General features: G+C 39.3%; 2 protein-coding genes across 10 annotated transcripts in view; one reads left to right on the top strand and one right to left on the bottom strand.

Annotated features, from left to right (window-relative positions):
• The first annotated feature begins 2,850 nt into the window (after positions 1-2,850).
• SHISA3 (shisa family member 3) lies at positions 2,851-6,194 on the top strand. Of its 2 annotated transcripts, none has more exons than XM_075091589.1 (2): positions 2,851-3,320; positions 4,780-6,194. In XM_075091589.1, the coding sequence occupies exons 1-2, from the start codon at positions 3,056-3,058 to the stop codon at positions 5,229-5,231; spliced, it is 717 nt and encodes a 238-aa protein (XP_074947690.1). In that variant the 5' UTR covers positions 2,851-3,055; the 3' UTR covers positions 5,232-6,194. The 2 variants fall into 2 exon arrangements, with proteins under 2 accessions (XP_074947690.1, XP_074947689.1); XM_075091588.1 differs by lacking the exon at positions 2,851-3,320 and adding an exon at positions 3,460-3,809.
• Positions 6,195-10,162: 3,968 nt separating this feature from the next.
• The window catches only part of ATP8A1 (ATPase phospholipid transporting 8A1), a 125,568-nt gene continuing 110,592 nt past the window's right edge, over positions 10,163-25,138 (bottom strand). For all 8 annotated transcript variants that reach the window (XM_075091581.1, XM_075091579.1, XM_075091580.1 and 5 more), the window contains 4 exons: positions 21,298-21,386; positions 20,801-20,893; positions 15,083-15,174; positions 10,163-14,757 (listed from right to left, as the gene is read on the bottom strand). In XM_075091581.1, the coding sequence (XP_074947682.1) occupies positions 14,660-14,757; positions 15,083-15,174; positions 20,801-20,893; positions 21,298-21,386 (372 nt within the window). In that variant the 3' untranslated portion in view covers positions 10,163-14,659. The remainder of the gene's footprint in view (positions 14,758-15,082; positions 15,175-20,800; positions 20,894-21,297; positions 21,387-25,138) is intronic.

Raw genomic sequence — 25,138 nt, 5'->3', positions numbered from 1 at the left:
CTTACTAACATCCATAGTCCCTGCCTGCAATGGTAATATGATTGGCTCTCATGCTAGAGCTTCATGGGTCACTGAGTTGTTTTATACTCTAAAGGAACCCCAAAAGTTTCACAGTGAAAACAGAAAGAAAACAAACAAGCAAGCAAACAAAAGCCCAAACCCAGAGAACTGAGTGTAGTAAAATTGTTATTAGGGACTATGAATCTGTTTAAGGAGATTTTAATACCTGTTTTTACAATCAATCAGTTTGGCAGAATGGAGGTAGTTACTGTGTGCATGGATGCAATGATTTCAGAAGCCTTTTAGGAAAAATTGTTTGGTCTTGCACTGAAGCTGATGAGGACTTACGATAATGTGCTCTCCCCATAGGTTTGCTGTGGGGACAGTAAGAAAAGCCTGGTAAATAATACCTTCAACTACAGTGAAATTATCTTCTCTGCCTGTTATATGACTAATCTCACCTTCATTAGTTTTAATACTAAGCTTTATAAACAACAGCAATCACACCAATAGCTATACGAGCTTTTAACAGTGTTTTTCATTCAAAATTAATGATGACACATCACCTGGAAGCTGGAAGGCTTCAGCTAAGAATAAATAATAAGCACATTATGTCAGTATGTCAGTAATGTGAGTACTTTGCAGGAACGTTACCCAATAAAAAACAGTCTAAAAGTGAGGTACTCGGAGCCACCTGATGTCCTCAAACTGCAGATAAAGGATGCTCACCAACAGCCTGCATGATAATTTATCCTGTATTTTTAATTATTTGTGGCTTTAGTTTAATATTTATGACATCAACAGATGCAAATGAATCTACTGGTATCTCAGATTCTTTAAGGATGTGGCTGCACAGATGCAACCTGTACACGAGGGGAGCAGAGCGAAGGTTTTTGTCTCCCTGGGTCAGAGCAACCCAGTTCATCTCCACTGGAGTCACACCACATTCTGTAGACTGTGTCAGCATTTCAGAGAAAGCAAAAAACAAGACCAAAGAAGTCAGTTAAGACCTCAGCAGTTCGTAGGAAAACTGCCCGTATATCTTCAAACTTTAAAGGTTGGCTGTGTTTGCAAGAGCCGTGCTGAAATCTGCCTCTGATTTTTATTTGGCACAAGTGAGATAAATCCACTCGAGTGAGTGAAATGCCATTTATCCACACAAAAATAAACCAACCTCATATGCACTTTCAAGCAAATACTTAAGCCCTTACAGGATTTTTCTTGCAGGATGGAGCAATGTGGGATTCAAATAAAGGGAAGGGAAATTGCGCCGGTTTGATGGAGACCCTGTACAGCTGCCATCGGATTGCACAAGAGGGGAGCAGAGAGTGGCCTCTGCCTAAAGGGGGGCACAAAACCAAACTTTTTATTAACAACCCAAGCACTAGTGATGCAATGCGGAAGAATTAAACCCAGGTCAAAACCTTGCCGATGCCTGTGGATTGGGAGCCCCCCTCCCCCAGTTTCACCCCAGAAGAATAGCTCTGCAGTTCCTGCAGCAGCTCCAACTGTATCCTTGTATCAGAATGATTTTTTTCAGATCTCTTTTTTTTTTGGAAGCTGGTGATCTAATTAACCAAGTCAACATTTTTATGACCTGTGACACATTCACTTAGCAATTAGTACCAAATGTGGCTTTTCTGAAAATCTGACAGGATGGATCTGTTGCCCCTGGCCTCTGCACCTGAGGACAGCTGAATGCACTGCGCAGACCTCACTGAGCTCCTGCTCCAAGCCTCATCCTGGTCAACAAAGAGATTCCTTCTGACCTTCCTGGAAGCTGGATTAGGCCTTTAAAAGTCATACATTTTAAAACATTCCATGGAGGCTATGTTTGCTCTAAAACCACAGCGAAGTAAATGCAATACTATATTAATATTTAACATTGGCTTATAAAAACTGGGAACTCAGAGTCAGGACAGCTGGTACAAGTTTAATTCACATCATTATTTCGAAAAGAAAATGCAGAAGAGGACAGAATATCACATCTTCACGTTCAAAATCTGTTTTCTTTTCCTTAATAACAGATTTTGTTATTTCTATACCTACACCTGTTAAAAAGCCATGAAAAACATTTTGCATTTACATAATTTTAAAATTCGCTTTTCCTATCTTGTAGTACTGGTTATACTTAAAGAAATCAAAACACAAAAAAAAAGGGTCAGAGGGGAAAAAAAAAAAGAGAACAGATTAGTTAAAAGAAAAACAAACACAAATATTGCGCTTGTGGACTGTATTTAGGGGTTGGCCAGAAGACTAAGGTCTTGATAGATGGTTCTCCGCGCACAGTTTTATTGCTGGTACACAGCACACTTTGTTCCTTTTGTTTCACTAAACCTGCCAACTTTGGAAATTAGTGACACGGGCATTCAAAATCTTTGACAAGTGGTCAGACTCCGATATACATATTCATACCCCAGTGGTAAATGATGGCAGGAAGTTTCAGATGCCATAAAAATGAATTCTTTAGTTCAGCCCAACTTTAATGTAATGCTGGTTTCGAAAGCACTTTCACTGTTAAAGCAGAGCGCCTCTTAGATAGCACACTGGGGAGACATCATTTAAAGAAATGTTGCTTTGCTTAAACCAGAAGTCCAAATCTGCTCAGTTCATTTAAAATATTTTTTTTTTTCTTCTCTAGAATAAATGAATAAGCAGTTCCCTTTGTGGTTTTCCTGATGCTTGGTGACTTGCTATTATTCTTCCAGCAGAAAAAGGATCAGACGCTCATATGAACAGATGTGTCCCTCCTCCTCAGCCCCACACTCGCCCTCTCCCTTTGGAAAATAAAGGTGACGGGCTTGGTGTTTGACTAAAAGAGGCTATAAATCTTCCGGGGATATACTGCTATTTCTTTGCACATAAAAAGTATCGAGGAAAGGAAATGGGATAAAAAGCAAAGAGTCTTAGTAATAAATCCTACGCTGTGCTTGTGCAGTTAACTCTTGGAAGCGCAGGGCTGCTCGAACAGAGTGCCTTTGCAGGGATCCCTTCTGCTCTGGGCGCCAGGCTCGCGGGGAGGCAAGGGGCCTATCTAGGCGTGCCGGAGGGGGAGATGCCCGCGTTTCAGCTCGGCCGGTTTTGCGCGGAGGCTGAACGCCCGAGCTGCCGGCAGGACGAACCCCCCGAACAGCACCCGCTGCTCCGGCCGCAGAGCCCGCTCCCTCCAGGCTCGGCTCCCTGCGGCTCGCAGGGACGGAGCGGGACCGGCCCAGCCCCCGGCGCCGGGGCGGGGGACAGCGAGGCGGGGGCCGGAGCGGGGACGATGCTCCGGAGGCAGAGGAGCGGGGCGGCGGCGGGGGACGGGCCGGGGGCGGCAGGTGAGCGCGGGCGCGGCCCCGCGGGGGCGCGGCTGCGGGGGGCCGGGGGGGTGCCGGGGGGGCAGCTGTCCCCCCCGCCCCCCCGCCCCGGACGCGGCGCAGGAGGCCCCGCACCGCACCCGGGGCCGCCCCTTGCCTGCCCCGGCGGGGCGGGCGGGGAGCGGGGCGGCGGCGGCGGCGGCGGCGGCGGCGGCGGCGGGGCGATGGCGGGGCGGCGGCGGGCGCTGCTGCTGCGCTGCCTCCTGCTGGGGCTGCTGGGCGGCGGCGGCGGGGGCCAGCCCGGTGGCGGGGAGTACTGCCACGGCTGGGTGGACGGGCAGGGCGGCTACCACGAGGGCTTCCAGTGCCCCGAGGGCTTCGACACGGCGGCCGCCACCATCTGCTGCGGCTCCTGCGCGCTGCGCTACTGCTGCGCCGCCGCCGAGGCCCGCCTGGAGCAGGGCGGCTGCACCAACGACCGGGAGCCCCCGGACCCGGGAGTCACCGCCCGTGAGTGCCCGGCCCGCGGGTCCCGGGGCGCGCGGGAGCCGGCCCCCGAGGAGCATCCCCCCGGCCGGAGCCCGGCGGCCGCCCCCCGCGGCGGCTGCGGGGCTCCCCGGCCCGGCCCGGCTAAGCTCGGCCCGGCTGGGCTCGGCTCAGCCCGGCGGGTGGGCAGGAGGCGGGCGCGGCTCCAGGTGCGCACAGGGAGGAGGCGCCGGGTGTGCGGGGCCGCGGGCGGCGGGTTACGGCTGCGGGAGCGGCCCCGCGGCGGGAGGCAGAGCCGGCGCCCGGGGATGCGCCTGGTGTCGGAACCGCACGGTCACAAAGGGGCCCCAGCAGCTGGATCCATCCTAAGCGGAAGGCGCATTTGTAAAGTTTGCATCGGCAAACTTAACTGTGTCTGTTTAGCTTACGTTGGTTTTCCCGGAGGTGAGTCTGGGCTCCGGTGCTCGGCCGACACAACCCCACCGTGCGGGGGGCCAGCAGGTTTTCAAACAAAAGAAATCCGGCAGCGCACACGGAGACTAGTTCCCCGAGTCACACATTCTGCGCTCATTTTCCACCTGACGAGTGGAAGCGACTTAACAGCATCTGCAGCATTTGAGCTTCGCCTGCAGATTCAAGCGGTTACACTGGACAGCCCCGACAGTTTTGGGGGGTGAGGGAGGTGGAGAGGAGTGCGATCCCTGAGCGAAATCTCACTACAACCAGCAAACGGGACACGGCGTAGACAGCCTTTACCATTGGTAGCTGTTAAAACTGTCAACAGAAAGAAATTTTGGCTGGTACATACAGGGTTTAACTTTGATTTTGTTCTAATAGTAATAGTCGGAAGCTCTGTCTTCTGAGCAGCTCAGCGTGTTAGTGGGGCCAAAACGATGTGGGGCTTCATAAACTCTGTGGAGTTCGTTTCTGCGCAGCAGACCTGTTACTTCCGTGGGCTAACGTGTGCGGCTTTTCTTATTCTTTCTTCTCCCAGAACCAATCTACGTTCCATTCCTCATTGTTGGATCAATATTTATTGCCTTCATTATCGTGGGCTCTCTGGTAGCCGTTTATTGTTGCACATGTTTAAGACCTAAACAACCGTCGCAGCCAATACGGTTTTCTCTGCGGAGCTATCAGACCGAGACTCTTCCCATGATCCTGGCCTCGACAAGCTTCAGGACGCCGTCGAGGCAGTCGAGTACCGCGACAAGTTCCAGTTCGACCAGCGGCTCAGTTCGCAGGTTCTCCTTTCCCCGGGCAGAGCCAGGGTGCCTTGTGGCATCGCCACCTCCCCCGTACACATCTGGCTGCTTCCAGCCAGCCCATGCAGTGCACCTGACCCAGCCGTCGGGATTTCTGATGTCGCCGCCGTACTTTGGGTACCCTCTCCAGCCAGAGCCTGCCCTGGCTGGAAAAAGCTGCTCCGATTTTAGCCAGAGCTGAAAGGCGTTGTCAAGAAACGACGAAGCCTTCGGAAGCGCAGGGACTGCTGGCGTTGGGCGTCACGCTGACATGCTCTGGGGTTGCAGGAGTCAGAACCGTTCCCGTGGGTGAGTTGCCCTTGAGAAGTGCAAGGTCTCGTTTGGGATCTCACGTCCCAAACTTGTATCACACAAATGAATTGTAAAACATTCCAAACTTAGTTGCTCTAAAAACTGACGGCTCTGATCGTTCAGCCTAATTTGTGCAGAACGTGCTCAGAGACAAGTAGAAAAACCATTTTGGGATAAAGGTACTCATTTCACAGCGTTATGAATGACATTTTAACCCTAAATGCTGTTAACTTGGTTAACAAACGGTGGCTGCGTTCCACTGGTAATAATCAGACTAGCTCTGTAAAGCAGCAATGAGCCTGAGAAGTAAGAGATGAGTAATATTTACTAAAGAGGATTCTGAAAACAGCTGACTGCTTCGCGCTTCCATGAGCAATGAGAATAAGAGGAAGAATTTTACTACAGATATCAAAATCTATAAGGTTTTTTAAATCCACATAATATACCTGAACTTACACTGCATATTTGCATTAGTAAACTTTAACTGTGGTAGATAAAACAAGTACTAATTAGGCTAGTTGGAAATGAGCCAATCCCGAGCAGCCAAATAATTATCTATGAGAAAAGCAGACTGTATTCAGCAATATCACTAAAAACTTATCCACACGAAGTCCTAAAAATGGTGGTACATTCAAGTATTTTTCAGAAGGAAGTATTTATTGTTGGCTTTTCGCTCAGCAACGTGTGTAAGTTGGACAAACCGATCATAAAGTTCTATTTGTAAAATTAGCCATGTATAAAATGTAAAGACAAGCTTGTAATTTAAAATGTATTTACAGCAATGACAACACTAATTATTTAGTAGTCTCACACACACACACAAAAAGTTTATCAATAAACTGTGTGGTTGAAATGTTGTGTCATCTTTATGTCTCTGTACAGGCGGTGTTTGATGAGCAAGTTTTCATTCTGATGGTGTAACTATACTGTTCTTTTTCCTGTTCAAAATAGTTCATTTTCCTTTTGTACACGATTTACATCTTTAACTGCACCTGTTGTGCAGATTTAATATAATATAAAATTCTGACTATAGAGCAAACTAATAGATCAATTAATGTCTTTTATATGTAACTGTGATAAAAATGTGGTTAAAAAGTACACTGATTATTTGGGTATTTTAATTTAAAACATCCTGCCCTAGGAATAAATTTTGTTTGCCCTTCTACATTCCTTCACCCAAGTAAACCAGCAAACCAAATGGAAGAAGAAAAAAAATGCATATAAACCAGACACATGCAGCAAGCAAATGGAAAATACACGGGAAAAATGCAGTCGTTAAAGGGCTTCTCTGTATACTTATTTCTGTGAACAAACAAAGTCATTCTGTGTGTCAGAACCTACAACACCAGAGGCTGAACTGTCCTATGTTAGCAGCCCTGAGCTCCCTGTGTATAGATCTGTTGAAGTACATTATAGCCGACCTATTTCACAAGTACTAGCATACCGGTGCGTATTAAACTTACAGCCCTTCTATTCTGAGTTACAGTGTACTTCCCTGGATTTTTGAAAAGCTTCATTGGTTCTTCCTTAAGAGTTGGGTATATTTTGTTTCGAGGCAAATATCTAACAATCAGTATCTTGGCATTTATGAAAAAAATATTTTGAAATAACCCTTTTAATATGTTTTTATTGCATAATTAACATTACAATCCTATTGATATCACTGCTGGAGATGCGGTTTCTAAGCAGAAGGACCACTTTTATATGATGATGTTTTAAGGAATAGGCTTTAGCTTCAATGTTGTAATTGTTAATTATAAACTAAAATAAAGATACACAGCAGCATATGTTTTATAAAAATCTAAGAAGTAGATTTGGAGTACTTGGGAAATTACTTGAAAGGTAAGTGTGCTGGCTTGCAACGTTTAAGAAACAGTCTTCAAGGAAGGGGGTGGGTAGGTTTTTGCCCACCCTTGATGATGGTTCATAGGACTCTTTTCACTGCACATTTTGAATGGATAAGAAATACAGGACCGTTCACCAAGTAACTTTTTGGAAAGATCATTTAATGTTGCAACAGATAGCAGCTCTGCTGTTTGGCAGCATCCTGCAGGATCTGCTGATCATTCCTGTGCACAGCAGAAGCAGATAGAAAAACAATTACGCTGTATTTTTTACAAATATATCCTAAGTCTTTAATTAGTAGAAACCTTTTTTAATCTAGTAAACCAAGGCAACACAGATCCTTCTGGAAGCAGACACTGGATCAAGTCTAGTTAAGAAGGTGCAATTCTCTGTTCCTTTAAAGAGTGATTAGTCACCAGAGCCACGGACACAGGTGGTGGGTAGCTGAAATTTAGTGTATTTCTCCAAGATAGGCTGCACACAGAGACGCCATAGCTGGACTCAGTTACTGCCTATTGCCCTTCGGCGGTGTGCACTGACCAGGCCAGGCTGCTTCACCATGATGATGGTCTTAGGGCGCTCTACAGTCAGATTTATTCATGTTTTAATGCAGGGATGGATTTTTGTTACACTGCGTACAGGCGTACTGATTTTAATGACTATTCAGCCCGAGTAGAGGCTGTGCAGTTTGCCACGTAGTGTGATACTCCCCCTAGCAGGGAAGACCCCTCTGCGCTCCTTCCTTTCCTCCCCTGATGCTGCATAATGGGTTTGACGTCATAAAATGCTTGAAGAACTTGACACAGGAATAATTTCATTGAACCGACTTCTCTAAGTCTGTAAGCTTATAGAGTGCAAACATTTCACAGATCGGTGGCCAGAGTGCCACAAATCCTGCAGACTGGGGTCTAAGGCTGGGAAGGGTCAGGTGTAGTTAAAATAGCTGCACTGGGTTACCTGTAAAGCAGGTGAGGTGGGGATTATGCATCAGCTGTAAATAGATAGTCTATAAATTAAGAAGAATCTATAAATTATTGTCCAGGCAGCTACAGTGGCAGTGACCTATACAGCTGAAGGCAGGTGGCCAGAATACAACAAGCCCACAGACCAAAATGCTTGGTGCCTGTGCCAGTAGTTTCCAACCCGGATGGATTCAGGGTGCGGGTGAGAACGCTGAACTTCCTTCCTAATGAAAAGGACGTATTGGCACTTGACGCTCCTGTGATTTATAGAAAACAGTAATTTTCCCAACACCTGCAGACAGAACACAAATGGCATTCTGATACAGTTTTAATGACTCATGAAACAGTTTGAAGGGCTAGATCTATGCTTGAACTAAAAGAAATCGCTTGCTAGCAGAAGTAACATTTACACGGTACTTGCTTTACTGCCATGCGTATTTTTTAACACGGTAGGTTTAACTATTTCTTTTGTAATAATGGCGTTAGTTCATCCTCATTTTACTAGAGTGACGCCAATCTAAAATAAAACAAAATGAAACAAAAATCACAGTAAATTGATTATTGTAATTCACACACATTATGTACAAAAATGCTTTGATTGCATTAACTAGTAATGGCACATCTGAAAGCCAAGACTTCCGTGGGCAAAGAATAATGGTGACACGAGTTAGATCAGCCATTTCTTTTGTTTCTACACGTTATGTTTCTTATGTATCTCCAAAATGCATCAAAACTCTTCAGTGGTAGAGAAAATGTTACACGTACTTGCAGGGAAGTCTGAAGGATTTTATTTGAAACTAGGTAAGCGGTACGGTATATGGCTATGTAAGATCATGGATTATTTGTAATATTAATCCCACTGGAATTAAAAAAAAAAAGATAATTTCAAAATCACTTTATCACTACTGTTTAGTTAAATCTCGACAGTAACATTAAGGATATGGAGTCCATTTTTGGCTGTTTTTCTGCGTATTGCGATGCGCTGTGCGGACTTGGAGTCCTCTGAACAGACTTTCTGCTTTTGAGGGGGCTGCTGCTCCACAATACTCACGTAAACAGTTTTTGATTTGCAATTACATTGAGGCTGTAATTCCACGCTGTGCTGTCTTCATTAGCAAAGGCAGAATAAGAAATGTCTTTCAGGTCTTTTTGTTCTCTCCCTCTATGACTTGTGGAAATTCAGGGGACTGTGGTGTAAATTAGGTTAGTGAAATGATTTAGCTTAAAAATAACATTTGCCATAAGAAAGGAGGGAAGGGATTTGAAAGGGAGCCTGGGTCATTATAAACTGGATTATAACCTGAATAATTTCAATGGCCTCAGGATGCCAGCTTAACAGAGGTGGTGACATACCATGCGGTGGAATCTCCTTAAATCAGCTCTACCATTAAAGACTGGCTATCACGAAACTAACAGCGTGAAAGATGCATCTATTATCGAACCTGCCTTGACAGAACACAAAATCTACAAAATAAATTAGTCGTCCAGGGTATATAAAGAATCAACCGCCTATCTACAACCAAAACAGTTTAGATTTGGATACACTGATTTTTGTTCAGTGGGTGGGCACTGTTAGGGGAAAGAAATACTTGCTACGGTCACAGCCAGAGGACACAGTATTTATCACTGTCTTCTGAAAAATGAGATGTTTCTTTATTCCTGCTCTACCATTCTTGCACTGCATACTTCTCTTTCAAAATACAGTATGTTATGGCTCTGCTGCAAACAACTAAATTGCAGGCTCCCATGCTCCCCCCCCCCCCCTTTTTTTTTTAACTCTTTCTGGACTTCACATGAGAACTAAAAAAGAGATCTCAAAATAGGTGTTTAAGAAAACCTTAAAACCATTTTCTACTTTTTCAGTTTACCCTAATAATGTAAGAATTCGTTGGTATGTGCGAAGTGCTATTTCTGGTATGTCTGCTTTTAAAGAATTCAAAACCAGGAGGGTTGGGATATACGTTTTCCTTTGAAAGCAATCCCTAGCATTTGCAACCAATCAATTCAACAAACCTTCTTCATTTAATGGCAAAGTTTATTCATTTTTTTTTAACAATTAAAAGACAAAACATTTAAAATTTGCAGTTCAAAACATGCACATTCACCAAATGCCAAATGACATGTAACACTGCATAGAACTGAATGTGTTACTAAAAGAGAACAACTATTTATAAAACACAGTGCATTTAACATCCAGTTAAAACGAAACCTGAGAAACTACCATAAACACCGAGTCAAAAAGTCTTCATTCATGCAGCTTCATAATTTCCACAAGAGTTTCAGCAGAAATGGCTTAGTGGAGCTGTAAAACCTCACTTTACCTTGAATGCAAATTTTGCTATTACAGACTGACCGCTTTCCGCAGCGGTTCATACATACCAAACACTGAAAATCCTAATGAAAAATTAAGTTGAAGTAGAAAACCAATATTAATGCATTCATGGCTTCTATTCTACAATAAAGAAACACCATAAAACATGATTTAAAAAAAAACTTGTTCTGGTCACAGCTTTGCAATTACAAATCACTCTCTCTATGGAAATGCTTTCATTTAAGTTAAAGTATCGACCCTCCAAAGCGCCCAGCTTTGCACATCATTACTCAGATGAGTAGTCCTTATACTCACAAACAGTCCAGTCGAAGCCTATGTGAGTAACGGTTTGCATAAGCAGGAACCAGGTTTGGAATGCTAAAATATTCCTTTGTTTAATAAAGATCTATTGGTTAACAGCGAGGAAACCGGGGGAGTGAGGGCAGAGGAGGGGAAGGAGAAACTCATTTGTTGAGTTTTGTTACCAGTGAAAACATCCAGTACCAGGGAAGCTGAACTGACAACTCATTTGCTTACACAGCGCTAGCTTCTCGATATATTATGAGCAGACTTTTAACGAAGGCATTAAAAAACAGGGAACAGCAACCACCATGCATTGCCTCAGAACACTTAGAAATATTGCCTCATGCAGACAGAATGATAAATTCATCAGGACTACAAGCGCTTTTACACAATACATACGAAAAAAGGGAAATAACCTCTCTCCTTAAATTTAACACGTATTCCAAATTACTCGTCATTCAAGATGGGTTTAAATGTAACACAAGAAGTCTTAAGACACGTAATGTGCATCGCTGTAACACAGTGAATTTTATGGATGCATGTGGACGTATAGGAATTTTCAGCTATCTCTTAGTGTTTCAAAATATTTCATTTATCATTTTATACAAATAGAATGATGACTAAGTATAAATCTGTTGAAACTGCTTTGCAAAAATAAGTGTAAAATTAGGAAATGGCAAGAAAAAATTCCAAATACAAATTATCAATAGGTCTGTTAAAATTTGTTTCCTGTTATTTACTCTTTTGAATCATTTATTTATATATATATATATGTATATATCTAAAAATAATCAAGCAACAGTATTTATATAAGATATCCAATTTCTAGGTGGCACTGGTTCAACTTTTTGATCGAAATTTTTAATACTAACTTTTAATTGTTACGCAGTACACATGAAACAGATGGAAAAGTCCATGCGAATTCTATATTTACTACAAATGTGAATCTTCAAACAATAAGACCAGAGGCGTTGTTACAACCGTATTTGCCTAAACTGTTTTTCTTTAAATAAACATCTGCGCAATCCCCTTATCTTAACACAGATATGGTGGACTAACAGGATGGTAATAGATTATACTACTGTGCACTCAACAGGAAAATAAAGTGCATATTGTGTACTTCACCTGATTTAAAAATGGGCACACATAGCTAAAACGGTCTTACATTTTAAAATGGAACTGAATGAGCAATCAAAAAACATAGTTAGAATTGCCACATTGTCTTTTTTACTGTTTCCAAGAAGTGGTATCTTCCAACCACTAATTACCAGACAGTAAATAATATACAGTGCCTAGAAAAGTATGGAGACAGGAGAAAAACCCATGAGAAGTAATAAAAATGAAAAATGCCTCTTGTGAAATATGACTTCAAATTCTGTAAAGATGTAAGGATGAAATGCTGTGACAAAACTATCTTAAAACCTTAAATTACAGTCTAAATTTAGGATCTTAGAGCTATTTCAGTTGCTTTCTTACTTAAGCTAGTTAAACTGGGGGTATGCGTGTTATTTTCCACAAACTGTATTACAATGATGAGACAGAATTTTACTTCATAGGAAGAATAAGAGATGATGTAATTTCGCGTTGTAAATACTTTACACTGCACTCTAGTCGTCATGTCCCGTCTGCAAAATCAGCAGTTAAACCATTCAGAACAAACCAATAATAATTCAAAATTTACACATAAAGAGAGTATGTATGGATTGAGTTGTTTTAGATGAGTTAAGTACACTGAAAGATTATAAAGGAGCAAAAGTGTCATGGTTAATTTCAGAAATGTTTTGAAGTTGGTCATTGTCCCTTGGATGCCAGAAAATAGGGACCCCCATTTTAGGAAAGGGGCATGCCCCCAAATTTTTTCTTGCCTTAGGTCAAGTGATTTGGCCCTCCCATATTGATCCATCTATTTATCTATGCCTGAAATGGCTTTTCTGAAGGCAGTTCTTGTCTGCATGACTGACTGGCAGTACTGTTTCTAGTGGGATACGTTCCCTTTGTCCCTGCGTCTTCTGTTTTCTGTTTAAAGATCACTCCGGGAAAGTGAGGGGAAGACGTTGCATAACATGCATATGAAATGCAGACTGCCTTCCCGTTGATACGCCTTCCTAAATATGTACTTTCATATAGTGCCCTTTGCTGGGCTTTCCACGTGTATTTGTAAGGTTCTGTTAGAATGGAGCATAAGAAACTTGGAGAGTGCAATGAAGTTATGTTAAGTGTTTAGTTAGACGAAAGGCAAGGAGGTAAAGTCACCTTCAGTAAGTATATGACTAATGAAGGAGGGCAGAGAAAAGATGGGATTGGGTGACTTGTTACTTTTAAGTTGAAAGTGGGAGATTTGGAGACCAAAGAGGAAATTCTTAATTTAACAGATCATTGGGGGTGTCATTGTTCTGCTTTTCCAAACAGTTGATCTCCATTCAAAGAAAAAAAAGATAATTTCTATGTAATGCACAGAAATGTATTTAAAAATAAAACCAACTGCCACTATAGAAAAATGTAGTTTAAATGTAATTAGGATGGCTTTTAAACTCCAAATTAAACATGGACTAAAATCCTACAAGACTTAATCAAATTCTGAAGTTAAAGTAGGTTTTCTTACTCGGAAACTTGATGGTTTTTGTGCCTTAAGCAGAGAAATACCACGTATGATTACTTAAAAAAGTTATCACAATCTTCTTATTTAACACCTCCCTCTTTTTTTTTTTCTTAAACGAGGTGTGTATCTTTTTTCTGCAGTCATTTCCTCTCCATCTTTAATTAAAGGTGAAAGTATATAGGTATTCTACATGACCAGTAAGTTGTAAAGAGGCTGCTGCAATGTATTTCACACCTTTATAGGAAGTGCCTTTAGTGCAAATAAAACAGTACATACCACAGACTAATGAAGGGCATGGTTTGCTCTCTATTTCAACGTATGCATTTCAAATAATTTTAGTATAAAAATGTTGAAAGTTTAATTATTTTTAAAAAATAAGTTAAAACAAACTTTCTTTTGAACCTACAGATTAAGCAGATACAACTAACCATCACAAAAATAATTAAAGTTTGCTGAAGGGAAGTAAGGCAGAGGAATTATCAAAAAATTGAACAAAAATATGTGTACTCAATTTTACAAGGTGGCAGCCATTTTCAACATATGCAATACTAAATGAAAATAAGGGAAAAGCTTGTATAAGGCCAAAGGTGCAAAGACTTGCAGTTTTGAAAGCAAATGCCGTAAAGGCCACTCAAATTAGACTCGTTGTACTGTAAATCTTTTTCCTCAAGTGTGGAGACTCAAGCGTGCAGTTCTGAGATCAGGACTGGAGTTAATTACCTTTCAAATTATTTCTAACAACAGAAAACATTTATGGAACTTCTTTGGCAAACGTTTTTAGGTTAGTTTGACACAAACATCTACAAACATCTTGACTCAAAATCTTTCTCGGAGAAGGTGAATGAACACCATTAAGATACTATTTTTTTCAGCACTTGTTGAAATCAAAGGCTTGTTATCAACTGTATTTAAATATATTAACACTTAAAAACCTTCACAGATGCTAATGGTCTGTCAATGTAAAGTATGTTCAGCGATCCGACCATTGCCTTCTGAGTATATGATCAGTATTGATTCAACCTCATTGTAAATTAAGCAAGCTGGCAAGATAAAGGTAAATTCCAATCTGTTTACAAAGGCTAAGCAAATACTTGTCAAAAAATTTAGAGATGGTGTGTTACAGTATAGTTGCACAGTGCTTATGTCTACTGAATACACAAATCCAAACTTTATGGAACAAGACCATCATAGATCTTTAAATCTCTGATAACTGGGCCATGGTCGCAGCTTCCAGCAAAGATCTAGTAGTCTGTCTCACAGAAGTAACTACTAAGGCCTAAATATTGAGCAGTGTTCCTTCACCATTCCTCAGGCCTTTGTTTTGTGGTATCATAAGCTCTTATTACTTCAGACTGGGACACAATTCCATTTTCATCTTGAGAGAAGGCGTAGCCATCTGCAGATATAAAACAAAATAGAAGCCAATTAAATTTTCATCAGATTTTTTGTTATAGCTTTAATAAAAACAACTTAACAAAGGTCAGTAGAAGGGAATAAATCTCTTTTGAGCACTAAGTAGTAGAAAAACCATGCTGTTTCTTACATAATTTTGCAATTACAAAATGGCAGAAAGAACTCTGTGCAGTTCCTTAGGAATGAAACCTACCCAAAGAACGTGATCTACTGGGTTTAGGATACTGCATCTTTACTGTAAACAAACACAGTGAAAGGTAGAATTTTGCATCTATATTATTAACTTTTATTTGTCAGTGAACACTTACGAAGCAAGTTTTGCTGCAGAGAGTCAGAGCGATACAAGTTCACATGGTTCTTCTTAAAAACATTCTTCAGTAGTTGGGCTCTTTCAGTTAAGCTAGAAAGAAAGTGGACACGTGTGAAAAATATTTACTTACTAATTGCAGTATCCCTTTATCTTCGAGTCTGTTAAATTAGAATTAATTATCAAATGAAAAGTCTCCATTCCCATTTTTCTTTTTTAATTGTGCCTGAACTAATTATTAAGAAGATGATTAAAAGCGTGTGCGAGGGCAGATTATGAAGTCCAGATCCCTACCCATCACGATACAGGCAAAACATCTGTTTGAAGCACTGTTGTGTGCTGACAATACAAATCAATAATATTGCAAACATTTGAGCGTGACTCCTTTGGAAACATGCAGTGTAAAGGCAAGGCACTGGCTTCCTTGATGGGGCACGGCCTGATTAGTGCCAGGCCAAATTACAGTCTTTCCTTTTCTTAAATAAGAAAGTGTTATTAGCCTCTACTGCCACAGTACCGCGAAGGGATGGGAAAAGATGATGGAGGGAAGGTCATATTCGTGGCCATCAGCTGTGCGTACAGAAAAACAGAAAAGTGTTCTAGCAAGGTGTATTCCCCGTGAAACTCTAGACAGTGTTTTTCTGGAGATCATACCCAAATAATAGACTCCTATTACTAGTAGAGGTTGGTCACTTCAGCCCATCTCCTTTCTTCTCAGCAGTACTGAGACTGCTGTGTTATATGTTTATTGTGCTTTAATGAGATCCAAATGACTCTCCATTTAAGCCCAACTAGAAAACAGGAGTATTAAACAGTTTTTAAACTGAGACTCTGGCATCAGCTGAATGCTGCAAACTGTAGTGAATGGAGTAGTGAAGGTATCAGGCTTCCTTACTGTGCATCTATCTTACATTTACAGTTCTCTCAGATAGGATCCTACATTACTAAATAAGTAACAGACAGACTAGCCATAGCACAGAAAGCTTTCAAAATCTGACAATTTTGATAACATATTAAAGATACGCAAGGGACTACATTAAAAAACTCACACAAAACCTTCAATATCTTCCAATAAATTTGATATTCACTGTGAATTAGAGCTTGTCATGTAAACATTTCCAACTTATCATTTAAACATTTCCAATGCTTAAAAATCCAGCCCCTCCCCATGTGATCTGGTCTAAAAATTAGTTGAGTTTTAAAAAAAATTATCTTACATTTATTCTGAGTATATAGTGATTTGATTTTGTTATAGTTTTGCTAGATTATTAAAGTTGTCTCTTGTGTAAGGACATAGTAAGTATAACAGCTTTCACATACCTACTCTACTGTGTTTTGATCAGTCAAATTACTTTTTAGTATTACTGTCAATTAGCTCAACAGACTTACCTTCCCAGGCTACCTACCAGACTAGGTGGTGCAACGAATGGAACTATATTACTTCCCTTACTAGATTAGCATTCAAACCATTGAATTAGAAATGCTTATTCTTTCTTCGGTGAGTGTGTTCTTCTTATATATCAAGTTGCCTTAAACTGGAGAGACTAACTGCCTGTTCTAGCATTTTTGGTACCATCATTATTCTTTGCTTGTGTTCCAGAATGAAATGTTCAAATTGCTTAAACTGTAAGCACTGAAAATACTGCATTAAGTTTTACAAGAACATGAAGTATGCACATTTCTTAGTTTATGTATAATTAAGTTTCCACTGCACAGATCTGATTGCTGGTACAGAAAATACAAATAAAGTAGGAAATACATTTGGAAAATGAAAAGTGCTTCCAGCTATTCAGCTATTAAATTCTGCTCTATTTCTATACTTGAAGAAATACTGCAGAAAAGAAATATTATGAACCACTCTGTTGCCATTCAAAAGCATATTTAAAAATTTACTTGCAAAGTCAAGAAAGCACGGTTTCATAATTAACCAATGATAAACCACAGTAACTAAATGCCTATGGTCATTATGTGTACCTACATGGACAAGCAGAATATTAACTACTTTTGAACACGAAATGTATACATCCACAGGAAATTAATCTCATTTAGAGAAAAAAAAGTTACAACTCTATATATTCCTGACCAACCACTTAGCGGGTCTAAAAATAATTTCCAAGTTGACTGAATGAAAAACAATGATTATATAAAGCAGCATTTGCAGTATATATATCTAAAGACATTTCCAGAATTTTGGGCTGTTAATCATGTTATTGTTAGTCTATGTAGTATTCAACCCAGTAAAAATATTTCTGTAGTAAGTATTAATATTGTTGTTTCTGCTTAAGCATAATATACAAGGTATCAGAAAAACTGTTTCTGAACAATGGTTTATATAAAAACCATTTCATTTTACCGTATTCATTTCAATTTTAAGTACAAATGGCTTTGTGGCATTTCAATTACAATGGCTCTAATGATAGAAATCATACTTTTTGTGGCACAAATTTGTTAATCCACTGAAGCTGCTCTATTATTTTTGCTACCAAGGCACCCTCAAGTCAATAGCATTTCAACATGAAAATTTACATTCTGTTGGAAAAGTGACCATGCAAATTTTGCACCTTCTTGCTCAAGATATTTTCTTACCTAACTGACAAATATATGTGACAAAACCAATTTCAAAGTGTTGCCTACAGAAGAACAGAGTAAAGTATTTTTGGACAGTTTTGGGGAATAAAAAAAATCCGACTACACATCCTTACACACACTGAAACAGCAGGGTACAATAGGAATGCTCTTCCTGAGCCTTCAGTGATAACAGTTTAAAAACCTTTTCAAATCAGCACTGGAAAATTACAAGGGATGACAGATTTTAAGACTATATTAGCATGTCCTACTTTCAAAGCATATGCTAAAGTACAGTAAAGATCTTTGAAGAATAATATTTAAAATTATTTCAATGTAAATGTCAATTTTTACCCTAATTTTAAGAAAATGGCTGAAAGTGCAAATTTAGAATTTAAATAGAAAATTCCCATACTACAATTGTTTGATAGGAAAACGTCAAAAGGTAAAGCCTTACAATCTTAGCTATATGTAAATGCATGCAGTATAAGGTCAACACAGTTCTAAAAACCTGCAACAAATATATTCTAGCTGAAGAAAGAGCCATAAAAATTACACTAATATACTTCTAAGTAACCATTCAGATACTCTCTGATTACATCCTCTAGCCAATAGTAGAACCCTGACCTGTTATCTGTGGAAGCTGAGCCTCTTATTTTGTGTTGTATTTTTAAGATGAGAATGGACAGAGTGGTAAAGTTCCTGAGGTATCTTTCTCGCTATTTCCCAGTTACTTCTTAATGAAACGGTGATTTATATCTTCTTAGGTTATTTTGGCATTTCATGAGAACAAATCCCTTCTTCTGCTACAACATAAAAAGGTACTTCCAGAGGTATGCACACTAGAAAAATATTTGGTGCTGAAGAATACACAATAAGTTTGTCAAAAATAACTATTTGTTCTTGCAGGAAAAGCATTACAACTCAAGAATAAAAAAGTCTCATGTATATATTTAAAACAGATGTAGAGGACATCTGTTACTTACTCTGCACTGGTAACTAGTTAATCCAGGCTTCTGCAATTTAGGAGACTCAAAAATGTTTACAATATTTCAATCAAATTTCTGAAGATGCAAGTAAGTTCATCAGACCATTTCTTTAACAAGGACTATTTTCTCCATAACGGCTGAAGTTTTGACTCTGTTACTTGAATTAAGATATAATTTAAAAAAATTGTGGGGGGAATAAATCCTGAAGAGATACTAAGATGTCTAACATCAATTTGCATGTTAGGTGGATGCTTGTATACTTCAAAGAATACAGGTCTAAAAATAACTTGGTGGAGAAAGAATTCATCTAAGACAGACATTCTGGCAGGTCACTAAACAACCTTCATGAAGCTCTCCTAACTACTTAATTATGAAATAAAAAGAGAATTATAAAACTAGTGGTGAAAACACCAAGGTCCTTTTACCTAGATAAAAGACGTTCTGCAGGATGAAGGAAGAGCATGCTGCCTAGACAACTAAAGTAAACAGCTGAATTTGGTAAAATGAGAAGTCTTGGGAATGCAAGTATGGAACACTAGAAAGGTACATTACCTTACTTCTACATCCACAAGATGTTCCCCTTTTAGCACTGTCTAGTACTAATGTCTGCTTTCTTTTCTGTAATTCAATCTTTTACAACTTCTGCCCTTTGCAAAAGAGGACACAGCACAGACTGCTTCTGGCTCAAAGTTCAGCACATTGATATATGAGTTGGTTAATTTGGAGGAAGATCTTGCCCTGAAGCTGCCTGAATGAGCACTGCCACTGGAGAGAGGCATCCATACAATCAGATCACCTTTGAAGGTAAGAGAACTTATTCTTGCAAGCACTAGCTGGGTCTTGCAGTGATGAAAGAAGTGTATGCTCAATGCAGGAATCATCATCAACTAGGGGGTTTTTGCAGTATTTCCAGAATGAAGCTGCTGCCACAAAGACAGCATATAGGGCCTTGTGGGAGACATTATGCAGGTATGTGCTCCTACGTAGCCCACCATGCTAGACTAGGTGTTCCACAGTCGGTCAAATGAGCTTCCAGGCCTCACGGTACCTCCCCTAGTATTTGTCTATGGTACCAGGGAAGATGAACTCCACTAGAGACAAAACATTCTAATGAGAATAATTTCTAGGAAAAGAAAGGAAAAGTAGGAGCAAACATTCACACAAGCTGGATATTCCACCCATTAGAAATGGTGGTCATCACCTTGGTATTGGAGGTAGTTTGGTCTCAACCTGGTAAATCCTAGTAAGCTGATTCCCACAGAACTGGAGGAGGGATACAGTAAGATTGAAGGAGAAAGAGAACTTAAGTATCTTTATGAACAAAAGGTGCTTCTGGAAAGTTGAACCTACAATAAAAGAAGTGTCTGTTTGTCTTTTTTTTCTGGTCTCTTTCCACGCATACTTTAGTAGGAAAAAAGCCTCCTCGGCTAAGCCCTTTGCCATGAAGACACTGAAAAACCAGCAGTCCAAAGGAAGGAAAGAACTGGAAAATCAAATATCAACAATTTCATCTTTTTTTTTTGACTTCACAAAACTCATGAGAATGAAGAAATTGTCCAACTGTTGAGTTTTACCTTTTCCCTTTTCAAATTACCTGCCTGACCCATGAAGGAGGATGTAACAAGGGAATTCTTGTGGAGTCTTAAGATTATTTCTTACCTTATATGGGTCAGTCAAATTTGTTTGCTCTGGAGTGGCATTAGATACAAAGCCAGCTTGTTCTATTCAATTTCAGCGAAATGTAGACAGATTTTGCTGTTTTCCCCTATGTTACCAAGCAGGTTTTTAAGATTTTTTTATTGTGCTTAGGACCAATTTATAACTCTACTAGTGAATGATGCAGGTTTAAACTCACTTTGTGTTAATTGTTCACACAGTCAGAAGTGGCAGAATTAAAATCGTACCTCTAGTTTGTTCTATACGTAATAATTAGAGACATAACAGTCAGCTACAAAGAAACACGTAAGTTAAAGCCTCTGGTAAAAACCTACATCCGAGCATATGAAAAAACATAGGGGCTCAGGAGACCTGAAAGCTCTTTACAGATGCCTTTTGTTTGTATGGATTTTGAAAAATAACCTTTTGTCTTTGATACGTGTATAAGTCTAAAAATATTTAGCTTTTTTGTTTTTTTTAAGACAATGATCTACAGATTTTTACAGTACCTCTTGCCATGCACAACTGCCCCAGGATCCTCAGACTTTGCTTCCAACTCCTGAACTTCATCTACCAGTGTCTTAAAAGTAGCTCTCTTTACTCTGTAAGTAATATAAAATACTGCCAAATTTACTCCTCTTGAAAGTAAAAGAACAGGCTGTTTTAACACTTACATAAACAAAATCCATTTACAAATCCATTTTCCCAGAAGACTTAAAATTAAGCTTTACAAGAAGAAGCATTATAAAGCAAGTCTAAATACATTTTATCAGCTGTTCTTGCAAATTAGAAACAACAAATATTTATAAAAAAGACAAGACAATTATTGAAACATTTAAAATACTAGTAACACTTGTAATAAAGTTTGTCAAAAACAGAGAAGGTGAAGAATAATTTTATATAATCACTGGAGCTGATCTTCATTTACTTTTCATACATCAGTAATTAGAACACACATTTAAAAGTCAGTACTTTCTCCTGTAAACTTCTGCATTTCTGTACTCACACTTTGTATACTACATCAAAAAGTAAAGCTGTCATAGGAATACATAGAAGTCCCATCCAAAACACTCCAGAGCTGAACATCATAGCTGCCTGGAGGGAAAAAAGCAGAAATTGTGATGATGTCATGATGAGAACTTAGGAAAAAATCCTTAGAAATATCAATTACTTGGTTGAGGGTATTAAAAGCAAATTTAAATGAACCGTTTGAGACTCTCTAATGTGAAATAAAACTTTAACTCCTTTCCTAAAGTCCCCTCAGTTGCTATAGAAATCCAGTAGATAGTAAGCACTAATTCATGTTAAGAAGCTGGTAGAAATATCACACTGCTTAGCTCTGAGAGAGAGTGGGAATCTACCCCTCCACAACCCTGCTCCACACCACTATGCTGATTGTAGACACTTCCATTAAAATCAGATTTATTGAAAACCCATCCCCCACCCACACAACCTTTGTCAATATGTTATGAGCACAATTTATTATTTGCAATCAACCCTAACAGGATATAATGGTTCCTGATCCTTGGTGTGGATATTGGACGCTGTTAAAATCATTTTGCAATGTAACTTGGATCAAAGTTATCTCCAAGAGAACTCACTGTACCACAGTTCCCACACTGCCACAGACTCCTTTCCAACAAACTGCTTAAAAATGAGAACTAAGAAAACAACTAACTACATAATTATGGAAGTATGCAACGTATTGTTAAATGAAGACCGAACATATTAACACACAGTGAAGTATTTGCAAACCACATTGTTGCTTTCAGCTGTTTGTTTTTTTACACCTCTTTATATTAACACATAGGAATTTCTTCTGTTCATAACTTAACTTGATCTGCAAACATACTAAAAACTAAAACATCGTAATATATGGACACTAAAGGAAAAAACGCCTTTAATCTACCTTTGTAATTCATGCCCAAGTGTCTACATCAATAATATTATGGATGCAAGAGGTACGATAAATACTTAATGAAGCATATTACTGAAAGATTGTTTTGTAGCCAGTATTAAAAATACCTTTGTAACGTAATTAGATTGCACGGAGATTGAAAGTAACATTGCCACATAATGATACCCTTTGAAATTCTTTGCTTCATTACTTGGAGACTAATTCCTTTCAGAGGTTAAACCTCAGTATGTAACTAAAATAAACAAGCTGAAATTTTACTAATATTAATTAGCAGACAAATGCAGATGGCTTGCAGTAGCTAAAGTCTAATTTCTGAATGTGTATACATAACCATTTCAGAATTATACTTGATATGTTCATGTGTAAAAACAAAAGTGAAGTATTTTCAGAAAAAATCTCATTCTCATATAGATAAAAAGTTCTATTTACCTTGTCTTCGTATCCAAATTCCTACAGACACTGATTCTTTGGAAAGCATTAGAATCTAAAGTGACAATTTGGTAAACTTTCCACGGCTATGTTAAAAGGACATAGATATTGCCCTGAGATTCCAGTAATTATTTCTGCCAACAGCTGTCAGCAAAGGTGCAAACACTGAGCAGTGACAGGTTCAAAAATAAAACAACTCACATTTTCAACGGAGGAAAAAAGAAGAAAATTTTGCATCAGGACGCGGAGAAAATGTATTAGCACAGTCACTTTATAAGCAAAACATGACTTTTGACATACTTGATGAAATACTCATTTCCTAAAGCAGCAGCTGACAGGAAATGTCTATCACAAATACATTTTGCAAGACTTTTTATAACTAAGTAGCAATTAGAGAGATGAAGTTTCCTAAAACACATGAAAAAGCATAAAAAATACAACTTGAAGTAATTATGACTCCTACTTCCTATCACTAACAACATTTTTTAATTTATAAGAACACAGCAAAGAGCTGTCCTTGCATTAGCCACCCTGTATTAAATGTTTGCTGGTGAAACAGCAAAAGTGATAATGTAGGTCTTAGGATGTTAATTCTGACCATTGTAATGCTAACTATGAATGAAGGAACAACTGGCGCCTACTATTCAGTCCATCCAGCCTTTGGCTTTACAAATGAACAACATGAATTGAGGGAAAAAAAAAAGTTTTTCTGCGTCATATTTGAAAGCCTGTCAGATTTTTTTTCTTTTACAGAGTTAATCCAAACCTAAAAGATTTAAAGCCGACATTCGCATTAAAGACAGAGGGCCTCTTTGTATTTTTTGGATGAAGAGGGGAAAAAATAAAATCCCACAGAGGTATTTCCTTCCTTTCTGTACAAGAAAGCTCCCCCCTCACTCTGTAGAAAACATTTTTGTCTCTAACTTTTCACATCTCTCTACACATAGGCAGGTCATCTGGGAAATGGCAAACCAATCCTTTTCAGACAATAGCACTAACAGGAGCAGCCTGTTCTGGGGACGGACTCTGGCTGCCTCTGTTCGTGGTTTACAAATTGTTCCTAATGTGAGAGATTTGTGGTCTATGCCAAGTTTTCCCCCTTTAGGCCTTGTGAAACCAAATGGAATCTGCCACAAAAGTGGCTCCCAGGGGAATTCAGAAGTAATCCAAAATGAGAGCTGGGAAGCCTAGTTTATTGTAGGAGTTACAAATCCTGCAGGGAGGATAAATAATTTGTTGTCTGTGGAGCTCACACTCAATATTAGGACTTTCTAAAGTGAATTAACGTTGCTAAATAAAGTGCATTGTACAGATTTTTATATAAGTTCTTATTTTTTTAGAAAAGAAAAGAATGCTGAGAATTACTCCCTTTCATGGCTTAGTGGCAGATTAGAAATCCTGGCTGCAAAACATTTTTAATGCACTGATGAAGATGTACTGTTAGGAAACTACATGCCAAAATGAACACAGAATATTCCCTTTTTCTTCACTATGAAGAAAATATCCTATGTTCTGCCAAAACAGCTAGCTCAAATTTTAAAAAGCCTTCAAAAGTAGAATGAGAAAGATGAAAAGAACAGCAAAATTCTTGCTCCAGAAAAGCTTGTGAAAACCATTTTCAGTTTATCTCTTTCAGGTACTCTCTAGGTACGTGTCTCCTCCTTATAAACTACAGAACTATTAAAATAATGCTGCCTCTCCACCATCAAACCAGCTACAGTTTCTCCTCTCAAAAACCTGCAGAGACAACTTCATTGGTTTTAGTTATCTGCATGTGTTTGCCTTCACACTTGTGAAATAGTTACTCTTGTAATATTAAAACAGATCTGCATTTAACTCCCAGTGCCGTGAAGTTCCAAGTGCGTTCTCGTAATGCCTCTAGTCTTTCTTTGCTATTTAGAGTCTAAAAAACATCTCATAGTTCCTGCTAATTAAGAACTAGGTAGGAACTCTGCTTATTAGTGATATTAAAAGGGACTCCATCCATTTTCTGCAAATACAACACAGTGTCTTACTGGTATACAACAAATAAGAGGTACTGAAACCGAGGGAATACCAGGCAGCCAGGAAGCAGGTAACTGTGGACATCTGCAGGCAGAATCTATAAATTCTTACTGGAACAAATCTCCTATGAGATGAGAAATATGAGTGAGGATAGACTAAGGACCATGCCTGTACTTTTTCCCTCATTTTCTTCAGCTAAGGATACAATTAGTCCATTGCAAGATCACCCATTTCCTCACTGCAGAGAGGAATGAAGGGTGGACTGTATCCCTCAGTGGGATGATTAAGATTATGGTCTTAATTATACAAACACAAATAATAATTAATACTCTAAATAATAAATACATACAAACAAAAGCTCACAAACATAGACATGCACTATAAATCCTAAAGCTTCAAGAAGTACCTCTGTGGTGACACCGAGCAATACAGAGTTAACAGAGAGTTAGGTCTCTCTTCTACAGATGTGTCCTTAGTTCAGTCCCTTGTTTCAGTG

This window comes from Phalacrocorax aristotelis, chromosome 4 (genome assembly GCF_949628215.1).
Source record: "Phalacrocorax aristotelis chromosome 4, bGulAri2.1, whole genome shotgun sequence".
In the NCBI taxonomy this organism is placed as follows: domain Eukaryota; kingdom Metazoa; phylum Chordata; class Aves; order Suliformes; family Phalacrocoracidae; genus Phalacrocorax; species Phalacrocorax aristotelis.
This window is presented reverse-complemented; position numbering and strand designations above follow the sequence as displayed.

What these genes read in the sequence shown, in the direction of transcription:
- SHISA3 (XM_075091588.1), top strand. Translation starts at nt 3,524, where the DNA reads ATGGCGGGGCGGCGGCGGGCGCTGCTGCTGCGCTGCCTCCTGCTGGGG. An exon ending in GGACCCGGGAGTCACCGCCC is followed by an intron (nt 3,810 to 4,779) that starts GTGAGTGCCCGG and finishes TTCTTCTCCCAG; the next exon opens with AACCAATCTACGTTCCATTC.